The sequence below is a fragment of the Miscanthus floridulus genome, chromosome 5, assembly GCF_019320115.1.
Source record: "Miscanthus floridulus cultivar M001 chromosome 5, ASM1932011v1, whole genome shotgun sequence".
In the NCBI taxonomy this organism is placed as follows: domain Eukaryota; kingdom Viridiplantae; phylum Streptophyta; class Magnoliopsida; order Poales; family Poaceae; genus Miscanthus; species Miscanthus floridulus.
Window position 1 is genome coordinate 83,017,235 of NC_089584.1, and position 12,586 is coordinate 83,029,820.

The 12,586-nt window shown below is 44.9% G+C and overlaps 1 protein-coding gene across 1 annotated transcript; it reads left to right on the forward strand.

Annotated features, from left to right (window-relative positions):
- Positions 1–7,522: 7,522 nt before the first annotated feature.
- On the forward strand, positions 7,523–8,890 carry LOC136452486 (uncharacterized). The gene is made up of 2 exons (XM_066453095.1): positions 7,523–7,921; positions 8,084–8,890. The coding sequence occupies exons 1-2, from the start codon at positions 7,645–7,647 to the stop codon at positions 8,707–8,709; spliced, it is 903 nt and encodes a 300-aa protein (XP_066309192.1). The 5' UTR covers positions 7,523–7,644; the 3' UTR covers positions 8,710–8,890.
- Positions 8,891–12,586: the final 3,696 nt, after the last annotated feature.

The window sequence follows — 12,586 nt, forward strand, 5'->3', positions numbered from 1 at the left end:
GTATCTCAAGAAGCCCTACACAAGATACAAGTGGTACAAGTTACAAGTGGTATCTACTAGTGGTGTCATTCCAACAATCAAGTGATGTCCATAAAAATACAAGATTCAAGTCTCAACCATCTACCCCAAATGCATACCTTTGCATCAATGAGATGCACACCTTTTATGGAAATTGATGACAAAGGGGGAGAGATTGTACAAAGATATGAAAGCTTTAAGATTGAGATTGTACAAGGGGGAGAGATAAGACATGAAAGATTGAAACAAAGAAGTAGAGGTTGAACATGGACATGGACAAAGAGGGAGAAACATTGAAGAAAAGAGATGGATCAAAATTCTTGGACAAGCGAAGCACACAAATAGGGGGAGCAAGCTCATGAACTTTGATTGATTGCATTTGATATGTGCATATTCATGTGCTTGCTTCCATTGCATAAGTTCTTAAATTCAATATGCATGCTTGTGTGAGGTATGCTAGTTGTAGAATTTGATTGATGAAATGAAAACTAGCATGCATAGGATGATAGCTAGACACTTAGTATGCTTTTCAAGTAATGCTAGTACCTTGGTTTTAATGTTGATCTCATGAGGTATCTAGTGATTTATTTCCAAGTGATATCTAGCTAACCATGGTGCTAAGGACGAACTTAAAGGTGCAACTCCGATTGGTATCACGCTTCAAAGGTTTACTTTATACACCTTAGCATCATTTAGTAGTAATTACTCTCCCACAATTTCAATATATGCATATGTGCGAGCTTCAAAACAAACACTCTAGCACATATGTAGGGGGAGCTAATACTACCATTTTGGGTTTGCGGTACTTCTCCAAAATCATTTACACGTGGTAAAATTGCTTGCCCAAAAATTGCTTGGGCAAGCAACATGAATCCAAAAGAGCTTAATTTCCATATCTTTATAGAGTTGTCATCAATTACCAAAAAGGGGGAGATTAAAAGGTCCTTGTGTGGTTTTGGTAATTGAGTGATAACCTAGGTGAACTAATTGTGTTTATGTGAGATACACAGGTGATTAGTCCATCGGTACATGTGTGTGAGCAACATATGTCATGAAGGTGAAAATGGCTTGGAGATGTTGCAAAGCTCACACATGTGATGATGAAGGAGCTCATTGCAAATGAGACATGACATTAAGTCATGTGATCAAGGTGGAGAAGATCAAGACATGACTTGGCTTGATGGACCGGTTGCAACCGTGAAGGGCAAGTTGGAGGCTTTGGAGCGATGGACTGCGTGGCGGTGAAGCTTAAGCAAGACTTGGCGCCGATGGACGAAGGCAACGGTGAAAAGCAAGTGAAGTCAAGATCGATGAACCAATATGATCACGTGATGATATGAAGTGGATCATATCATTATTAATCATGTTGGTGCATGTGTTGCATCGATATTGGAGGAGATGGAATGGAATGCACAAGGCAAAGGTATAACCTAGGACATTTCATTTCACCGGTCATAGGTGTGTAGAGAAGTTGATGACCGGGTTTAGGATAGATGGCCGTACTATCAAGAGGGGCAAACTTGTTTGCATATCGATCATCTAGTACCACTCGGGTGATCTAACTTTGCATCATCGCTAGGATTGAGTGGCGTGGCAAGTTGAGTGGCTAATCCTTTGATAAATGATTGTGAAAATGCTAACACACATACACATGGTGGTGTACACTTGGTGGTGTTGGCACATTTACAAAGGAGATGAAGTTGGAGTTGATGTGGATCTACTCGGTGATGGAATGGAGGCGAGAAAGGTTCGAAACTCCACCGACACCCTGTATAGAAATGATAGGGTTTCACAGTGTGCACCGGACGCTGGTGACATAGTGACCGGACGCTAGGGTCCTGCGTCCGGTTAGTGGCAGCAGTGAGCGCGTGGTCTCAGTCTCGTGACCGGATGCTGGCGCGACGAGTGATCGGATGCTTAGGGTCTATGTCCGGTCAGTGCTGACGTATGGTGACGTAGGCGACGCTGGAGTTAGGCGCGCGGGCACAGAACTGATCGGACGCTGGTCTGCATCCTGTCGCAAAATAGAGGCTCGGGGAGGTCTCTGGAAACGACCAAACTCAGGCACATCAGCGTCCGATCATTCACTGTGCAACGTCTGGTCGCATCTTAACCATTGAGAACGGGCGGCTTTGGTTGAACATAGAGCGACATGTGGATGGCGTAGAGCGAACGGACGCTGGGGTCCTGCATTCGGTCGATCTGACCGGAGCATCCGGTTGTCCCGTGTTTTACCCAGTGAAGGGGTAACAGCTAGTTTAGCCCGTGGGCTATAAATAGAAGGTGGTATCGGCCATGGCTAGGGAGGAGCACCTTGGGGGACTTTGTGTCCATGCTTGAGAGTGCTTGGGAGCCCTCCATCTCACATATGCTTGATAGTGATCATCCGATTGTGTGAGAGAGCGATTCTAGTGCGATTGCATTGTGAGGTTGCATCGAGTGGCACTAGGTGATCGAGTTGCAAGCCGGTGGTGCTTGTTACTCTTGGAGGTTGCCACCTCCTAGACGGCTTGGTGGTGGTCTCCGTCGAAGCCCGCAAGAAGCTTGTGCGGTGCTCCGGAGAAAAGCTTTGTGAGGGGCATTGTGCTCGCCCCGCGGGAGCCACGAAGAGCAACTCTAGTTGAGTGTGTCATTCAGCTACCCTCACTTTTAGGGTAGGTTCTTATGGTGCCCGACGTGCGGGCTTGGCGGGTGATGCCAATTAGCCGCCGAACCACCAAGTGGGCGGTCGACTCAATGGGGACGTAGCATGTTGGCAAGCATGTGAACCTCAGGAGAAAATCGCCGTGTCAACCTTGTTCTTGCCATTGGTTTGTAATCCCTTTACACAAGCTTGTGATTACTTTTATATACATTGTGCATGTGTAGTTGCTCTTGTGATTAGTTAGCTTATGTAGCTCACTAGTTACCTTCTTGCTTGTGTAGCATAGAAGTAGCTCCCTTGCGTGGCTAATTTGGTTTGTGTAACCTTGTTAGTCACTTTGCTTAGGTTGAGTAGCTAAGTTTTTGCGCTCTCTAATTTGGCATTGGTTGCCTTATTATTGAGCATTGCTACTGAGCTTAGTTGGCTTTGTGGTTTTGCTTACAAGCATGTGTAGGAGCTCCCTCGTTGCTTGAAATACTAGTGGCATAGGTTTCTATGACCTTGCTCCTAGAATTAGTTAGGTGAACTCTAATTAGCCCGACACCTTTGTTGCTTAATTAGGATCTTTGCAAGGTGCTAGAGAACATAGATAAAGGGGTATAATCTTGGCTAGACCGATAGTTTTAATTCCGCACTTGTTTCTGTTAGCCGACGCGATTAAGTTTTAGTAACGACTATTGACCCCCCTTTAGTCGCCATCTCGACCCTTCAACGGCGCAATTAAAAACCCTCAGTCAGAAACATACTGAGTAAGCAACTCGTCGTCTGAGTACCAATCCTCTACCACAACCCTGTTGCTGTGGCTAGGCTCACCTGCATTTCCCTGATCTGCCTTTCGCCTGTAGTAAGCGGCCTCCGCTTTATCTGCGGCCTGAGACAAGAACATGTTCTCTTCCTCCTCGTTCATGTGGCTAAGCTCACCTGCATTGCTCTGACTTACGTGTCGCCTGTAGTAAGTGGCCTCTGCTTCATCTACGGCCTCTGCGGCCTGAGTGAAGAATGTGTCGTCATCCTCCTCCGCCTGTAAGCCCGCCTCTACTAGAGCGATGAGCTCACTCAGTCTGCCAGTGTTGTCCTTAGCCTCCTCCGCCTACAAGCCCACCTCTGCTAGAGCGATGAGCTCGCTCAGTCTGGCAGTGTCGTCCTCAGCCTCATCCCCTCATCGGACAACACAATCAGTGGTTAAACGGTGTGACTAGCTCGCGTTCTGTGCTTATCTAACTTCTTTTCCTCATACCTTGCACGAGCCACCTCTCCATCATGGTCCTCGCTACATCCAATCCCTTCATGTATAAAATACAATCAGTTAGCAATACGATTATATTACATTTAAAATCAGGCAACGAAAAAATGTCTTTCAAGTACTCACTGACACATAATGCAACAACATGCTCGTTCAAGACCTGCATCTGTACTCTTGTCTCCTCCCTTGCCTCCTTGCTTGCTCTCTCCTCCTCTAACACCCTCCGTCTCTCCAATCCCCATTTGCCAAGCCTAACATCGATCGAGTTACGAATACCGCGCTGTCTAGCAAACTCACGCATCTTGTCTTTGTGATGTTTAACGAATAGGTTGACGTAGTCAGGTCCATATCCCCTCTTCCGTGCAATTACTTGCCTCCCCTTCAGTTCATCCAAAAACTTAGCTTGACCATCATAACATTCCCACCTACATTTCCTAGTGCTCTGTTCAAATGAAAAATTATATCATATATGTCTTAGCAAAAGAAACAAAATACGATTTTATGTTTACCACAAAAATAACCAACCTCATCATAGTCAACCATATGTCCGCAATAATGCTTTATAAATTACCATTTCTTTCTTCTTTTCCTTAACCTTTGGTGGTTCTTCCGGCCATTGGTTCTTAGGACCATACAATTACTCCTTGAAATGACACTTCGCCATTGAAAACACCTAAATAAGGTGACATTAGTACATGAACACATATATATCAACATTTCAACACATACACTTTGCACTTACTTCATGCTTGTTTGGACACACAAACTCCAACGTATTCTCAGGGTTTATCACAGCTCGATCTCCACAATCGTACAGAGGAGGTTCCTCAAGTCATCTAACTATGGCTAAGTGCTTCTCCTTAGCCGTCATTGGAGTAGGGTTAAGGGGAGGTGGAACCCACCGCTCGAAGTGCTCTCGTGGATGTCGCCCTCTCCACCAATCGACGAAAAGGAGGTACCTGGAGTCAAACTTGTTTGCACCGTCGATCTATTGAAAGAAAAAAGCACCTCTCATGGGCCTACACAATAAAATTTCAACAAAATATTAGTAACCTAGTAATACAAATGAAGAAAAAAACATATGAAAACAATTACTTACATTAAAACGACTGCATGTATAGAAGCAACGAGCCACTGTGTCCAGATGTCTCGATTGAAACACATCGGCCGGACGACCACAGTCACAGTTAGGGACAGGGAGGTCAGGAGGGACGGGGGCATCTTTGCTAGATTCGTCGGGGTACAATTCTCTAAGACGACATGTTTTCGCCACAACTGCTCCCGAAACATGTTTTCCATCTAATAAAATGATTTAAATTAAACATCAATCAAAACAACGCAAATTAATGTAAAATATAATCATTTACATTGCAACTCAAATAATATAACCAACACTTATAGCAACAAAAATATACGTGGTATACATACTTCTAACTAAATAATTAACCTTAACATCGATAAAATCAAACTAATATCTTCCTCCAAACCATAGCCCATAGTTCCCAAAAATAATTTTTCTCTTAACCTTAACTCCCATTCATAATATTTTAATGCACCATTCAAACGAAAATAAAAAGTGCATCATTACCTTGAACGAGGCCGAGGAGGGAGGGAGGCGGCCAGAGAATGGAAGGGAAGGGAGGGAGGGAGGCAGCAACAGAGGGTCGGGCGCCAAAAGCACTTGGGAGTGGTGGGCAGGTAGGCGGGCAGGTGGGGCGGTGGGCAGGCGGGGCGGCGGGTAGTCGTGGCGGGCATGAAGGCGCGGCGACAGGCGCGGCAGGCAGGCGGGACTAGGCCGTGGGCCTTTAGCCGGCTCCGCCGCGCCACCTGATCAGGGCCCCGGTCATCGCCACGTCGTCCCTCTCGTCCGCGCCACCATGCATGGCGCGGCACATGCGTTTTGCCGCGCCAGGGAAATAGACGCGGCCAAAAATGTTAGTTTTGGAAAAAAAAATTAAAGCAGTGTTAGATTTAAAATTAGTTTACAAAAATGTTAAAAATAAAAAAAAAATCTCAAGGAGATACTACAACAAAGTCTAGAGAGCAAATGTCATGCGAGGGACCACGATTTGCTTGAAGAGTGCGACCAAGTTTTGTGACCGAACCAGTAAATATATTACCCAGAGCGTCCTACTAATAGCAACAGGTAACCGTTGTGAGGTGCGATATAAGAAGTTCTTTTGCCATTTTAAGTGGGACATATTTATTTCGAAATTAAAGAAAACAGGTGGCATATTGAAGGCTATACTTGTAGCAAAATAGGTAAGTAGATCAATAGATCGTATAATAACATCATCACCAATGAAGCAAGTGGCCTGGTCCAAGGCCTGGAGGAACGAAAAGGGAATAGGCCCATAGATGGATTTAGCTAGGCCGGAAAGTAGCTACTTTCTCGGTCCCCAAATAAATCAATTTCTAAAATCCGTGCAATTCAAACTATCTTAAGTTTGACTAACTTTATAGGAAAAAGTAACAACATCTACGATATAAAATAAGCACATCATGCAAATATATTTTATGGTATATCTGATGATACTAATTTGATTTCATAAATCTTGACGTTTATTTTCTAGAAATTCAGTCAAAGTTTAAAATTTTTGACTTCAGGACAACTCTAGGAATCTATTTATTCAGGAACAGAGGTAGTAGTTTGTATACATGTATTGGAAACTCTCTAGCATTTGACTAGTGGCCGAAGAAAATCTATTCTGATTGCTCAAATGAAAATAATCTTGTTGGATTTGTTGTGACAATATTTTCTTTGTATAGTTTTTTTTTCTCGAATACACAAAAGATTTGCGCATCATTGTAGTTAAGAAAAAGAGTACAAACGACGCGCTTCTTATGAGCGCCCTAAAAGGTCTTACAATATACAATTTTCTTTGTATAGTAATTTCACAAACTTTTTTCGAATCACAAGTAATTTCAGTCTTTTTTCGAATCACAAGTAATTTCACAATGTTTGTTATCACTTATAGCAGTAGTGAGTTATGTACTTAACACTACACCAACATCATCCAAACTGTCATATGCTCACGGAAGGAGAGAGAGTAAATACGGAAATTGTTGTGCGCTTTTTATGTGTTTTTAGCAATCTTCTTTTGAAATCTATTTATGTTGTACTCTCTCCGTCCCAGAAAATTGATGTTTGAGAATTTCAAATTTGTCGGAAAAAATGTATGGCATGTTTGGTTCTCAGTCTAGGATACGTGCCTGGACAAGGCAACCACTAGGCGATTTCGAACACCTGGGGTTGGATGCAGCTACCTAGGTGAGGGTGGCAACTAAACAACCTCTAGTGTTGTATTCCTTGGAATTTCACAACAACAAAAAAGTTTTTGAAACTTTGGACATTTCACATTTGGTTGGACCCATATCAATATGAAATTTCAAACAGAGGAGGCAGCCAGAAGATCGGATCGGCACAGCTATCCGGCGAATTGCTCCAACCGCTGCCGACCGGCGCGCGCCCCCGAAGCAGGCAACCGCACGCTAGCCGTTGGACGCAACAACACAACACGCCTGCGCCGCTGCCCCGCGCGCGCACGGCGCACACGCAACTCGCCCGCACGCTTGCGCGCACACGCTTGTAACTCCCTGTCTCTCTCACGCTCCCGGCGTGAGTGAGTGATACACAGGCTTGCCGGCCGCGCGCCGGCTTATAGGAGCGCGCTAGGACGCAAAGGAATCTGCAGTCGAAGTGAGCGGCCAGGAAGCGCAGAGGAGGAAGACTGCAGGGATGCCTGCCGGACGAGCGGTCGCAATGGCGGCCATGGTGGCGGTGGTGGCGGCGGCGGCGGCGGCGCTGCCGCTGCTCGCGGATGGCGCGTACGCGGACTGCTACAACTACTGCTTCAACGACTGCATCTCCAAGGACAAGTCCATGAGAGACTACTGCAGCTACGCCTGCGACAAGACCTGCGCGCCCGACGGCGCGCTCTGGCGCCCCATCGCCGGACTCCCCATAAACAGCCAACTCGCCTGCGTCAGGGACTCCTGCCACCGTCGCCGTGAAGGTAATCTTTGCGCCATGTGTGTAGTGTGTAGTCCGTACACACACGGACACACCTTCATCGATTTGGGAGCGAGTTCAATTTGAGTAGGCATGTGTTTAATTTACTTGTGCAATACTGCATGATCTGAAGACGGCAAGGATAACCGTACGTGTTGGTTTGCAGATGGCAACGACATGAAGGCTTGCTACGGGCAGTGCTACGACCGCTGCGAGACCAAGGCCGGGCTGCCGAGGCCTCTCCGCGCAGGCCGCGGCGCTGTCCGGCCGGCGGCGTTGCCCGACCACCCATTCCACGAGAAGCAGGACGCTGTCCGGCCAGCGGCATTGCCAGACCACCCATTCCACAAGAAGCAGGACGCTGTCTGGCCGGCGGCGTTGCCCGACCATCCATTCCACGAGAAGCATGACGCTTTCTGGCCGGCGGCTTTGCCTGACCACCCATTCCACGAGAAGCAGGACATGGTCCGGCCGGCGGCGTTGCCGGACCACCCATTCCACAAGAAGCAGGACGCTGTCTGGCCGGCGGCGTTGCCTGACCATCCATTCCACAAGAGGCAGGACGCTGTTCTGCCCGCGGCGTTGCCCGATCACCCATTCCACAAGAAGCAGCAGGACGCTGTCTGGCCGGCGGCATTGCCCGATCACCCATTCCACAAGAAGCAGGACGCTGTTCGGCCGGCGGCGTTGCCGGACCACCCCTTCCGCAAGATGCACGATGCGGTCAGGCCGTCAGGAGAGACGGATCCAGGACACGTCATCTCTCCGGCATGGGGCCCCGTCCACCCCTAATCGTCGTTGGAGAGCGACGACGCTCCGCCGCTAACGGCGAATGCCACATGCATATGCTCGTGGCCGGCCCCCGTACGTTATTAAGCACTACTAGAGGAAGTGTGTGATGTGTCAGACGTACTACTACTGTATGCATGCCTATTCTCACGTTTAAGCATAATATGGGTATTATTAGTGTCAATTGATCGACGATGGTCATGTTCCAACAGACCCAGGAATGCCGACTGCAGAGTGGTGATACTAAGCATGCCAACTAAGCGAATGGGTGATCGGGCAATGCCGCCGATCGGCTGGGCTTATTCACTCGTAAACAATCGTAAATTTTCAGCTGGAACAATATTTTTCTCTCACACCAAACCAACAACCAGCAGTACTTCTTCACGATCCAGCAACGAAAAGTCCAGCCAAACGAACAGGCTGTAAGACCTCGTTCGGTTATCCAGAAACGATTGCTCGGAACGATTCTAGCTGAAATGGTTCCTAATTTATATAACCTCGGTCAGCTGGAACGATTCATAGGTCCAATCCACCCTAAGCGAATGAGGCCTAACTCATGTTAGAACAGGCCCAGGAATGCCGACTGCAGAGCTTTGTTGTGGAAGTGCACCAAGGGTGCAAGTGGCGATACTAAGCGTTCCAACTAACTCATCTCCTGGTTGGCTGGTTCACGTGTCTTATAAATTCTTCTAAAATGTAGAGATATGGTCTTCGAAACATATTCACTGAACCGGTTACGAATTCTTTGTGAACAAAGGCATTCTGTGAAACTGCTGCGTTTGCCCTGAGAATCTAACCATCATCTGTTATTCTGTAATGTCAGCTGAGGAGGAAAGCGGGGTACCCCTGTGTTTTTTTTTTAAAAAAAGGGGCACCCCTGTGCTGTGAGCATCACTCATGGAGCGAGCTCTTTCTATGTCGTCCATGGATCTCCCGCTCCCCCTTCCACATCCAAATCTAGGCGGGACTTCCATTACTATAGAAATTATTTTTAGAGACATCTTCATTTTTTGGTAGATGGCTCCATCAAAATCCACGTTTAAAAATGTTTTTTTAGTTGATCCGTCTCTATAAATCTATTTTTAGAGGCGGTTGGCTTTCTAGTCACATTTAGAAATAGAGGCATTTCTAGAAGAGGCTGAAAATCCGCCTGTTTCTAGAAATAGATTTCAGTTGACAATTTGGTCCGCTTCTAAAAATAGGTGTATAACAGTAAAACTAATAAATTTTTAAAATAATTTGGATGAACACAAACTTTATATCAAAGTTATAGTAATCAAGGAGATCTACAACTTCATTGTTGACGACTTTTCCATTTGAAATCATTTCAGGCCCGAAAATTGTGTTTTTAAGTTTTCATAATTTGAAATTCAATATTTTAAGATTTTTCAAATGACCTCGAATAGGGAAACAACCTAAACTAAATTTACATCACTCTAAGAGATCTGCAATTTTGTAGTTCTTCATTTGAAATCATTTAGTGCCTAAAAATTCTATTTTTAAGTTTTTAGATTTTGAACTTCATTTTTTTGAAAGTACCTCAGATGGAGAAAAGAACTAAATCAAAGTTGTAGCACTCCAAGAGATGAAACTTTGTAGTTGACAAATTTTTCATTTGAAATCATTTAGGACCCAGGATTCTGTTTTAAGATTGATACTTTTGAAATTTCTATTTTCTTGAGTTATTCAAATGACCTCAGATTGAGAAACGAATGAAATCAATGTTGTAGTGCTCGAGACCTAAAACATTCCATCTCAAACTTTTTTCACTTGAATTTGTTTAGCATCTCAAATATACATTATAATATTTGCTAAAGTGAATTAGGTCACTAAGTTCTAAATAACTTTGAGGCCTAGTGACAAGGATGCAACGCGCAAGGCTAGAGGTCCTGAGTTCGATCCATTGCGGGCTGCGCAGGTGTGCGAGAATCACGTGACCTTTGACGTGGGGCCAAGGCTGGTTGGCTGGCCAGCTTCTCCTAGGTTTTTTAAATTGCTATTTTTGGCCCGATTTACAAATTCTAAAAAATGATTTCTATAGGCGATTGAGTTTAGGCCCACCTCTAGAGATCAACTTCGAGTGGCAACTAGATACCTGCCTAATTTCTAGAGATAGGCCGGTGATATCCTCCTCTATAAATGGTTTCCAATTGCCTTTATAAATGTTCCTATAGTAGTGTCACCCTCGATGGTCATTTAATCCAGGCTATTACACTAGGTCTGGCTCCGAGCTACACCTAATGTAATAGCCTGGACTATCAGTGTTCTGGTTTTGGTCTATTGTGGCCCATGTGTCATAGTCTTGTGAAACTAGTCCCACTCTGATTGTTTAAATAAGTTTGGGCTAGCTTATAGTCCTCGTGGTTCCAAATGTAGTATCTTCTGGTTAACCCTTTTACATGAAGTGAGGACGAAAACATAATATAGATTCTATGCTTATATGGGCTCGTTCCACGTGAGAAACTAGGCCATAGGCAGATTTGGACATAGTGTTATATATAGTATCCAGATCCAGTACCGTTGGGTTGCATGTGTGCATTCGTATTCTGGTTTTGGTCCGTTGTGGCCATGTCATATTCTGGTGGAATTAGTCCCACCTTGGTTGCTTTAATATGTTTCAGCTAGCTTATAATCCTTGTCATTTCAAATATAGTGATGAGAGCCTAACATAGGGGTATATTAAGCCCTCGTATTAAGGGCACGACAGTCCGATTAACACCCCCCGACTGATTCTCCTAAGCCCTCGAATTAAGGCGAGCCCTGGCTGATTAGGAGAATCGGTCAAGGGGCTAGCCAGATTGTCATCCACTTAATTCGAGGGTTTAACAACTCTCGTCAAAACCCTATAACCCAAATTAGTATGCCTACTATGACCCCCTTAATCGGTATGCTTGTTGTAACCCTAATCAATATGCCTGCTATGACCAAAGAACTTGAGTATTGACTGTAGTTCTCACAATCTTTGCATGAACACCACGTAGCAAACTTGTCTCACCTCAACATATCCGCCTCTGCTGATTAGATGAAAGACTTTATACCACACAAGTAATCATCACAAGTGTGGCTCTGAAGAAACATTCAGCTCCTGTCATCCATCTAAAATAATTTGTAGGGTACACCACAATCAATGATTAGACTAGGAATTTATTTACCTATATAGGAAAAGAAATAACCCTTACCTTGTTATTCATTGAGATGAGCCCAAAGATGAGAGCTTTAGAGCACTACGTCGGAATAGCACTTCACTGCCGGTTCAAAATACCCCATCACTGCCGGATTTTGAACCGGCACAACCATACCGGCAGTGATGAGGGTAAGCTATTACTGTCGATTCTTACAAACTGGCAGTGTTCTTCAACTTCACTGCCGGTTCTTTACACAACTGGCAGTGTTCATTTCCACCAACACTGTCGGTTCATAAGTCCACCTGGCAGAGTTTAGTTCCAACAACACTATCGGTTTGTGTTTCAACCGGTAGTGTTATAGTAAGAATCACTGCCGGTTTGTGACAAGAACCGGTAGTGATAGCTAAGCCAATGCTGCCGGTTTGTGGCTCGAGCCGGCAGTGCCATCACTGCCGGTTTTGTTGATAACCGACAGTGATGTTTACGACAACACTGCCGGTTTTCTGATAACCGGCAGTGATGTCAGGTTCGCATTTTATTGTTTTATAATTGATTTTAATTTATATTTTTTCGTGGAATTGAGTTTTGCTTTATATACACTACATAGACGACATGTCCATCAATATTAAACATTACAAATGTTACGGTTACAATTCAAATGTTCTTATCCAGATCTCGATCCCTCAAAATAAAAAAGAAATGTTCTCGGACTTCACAGATTGTGCAATGCTTCTCGGACTTACAATAATCTAGCG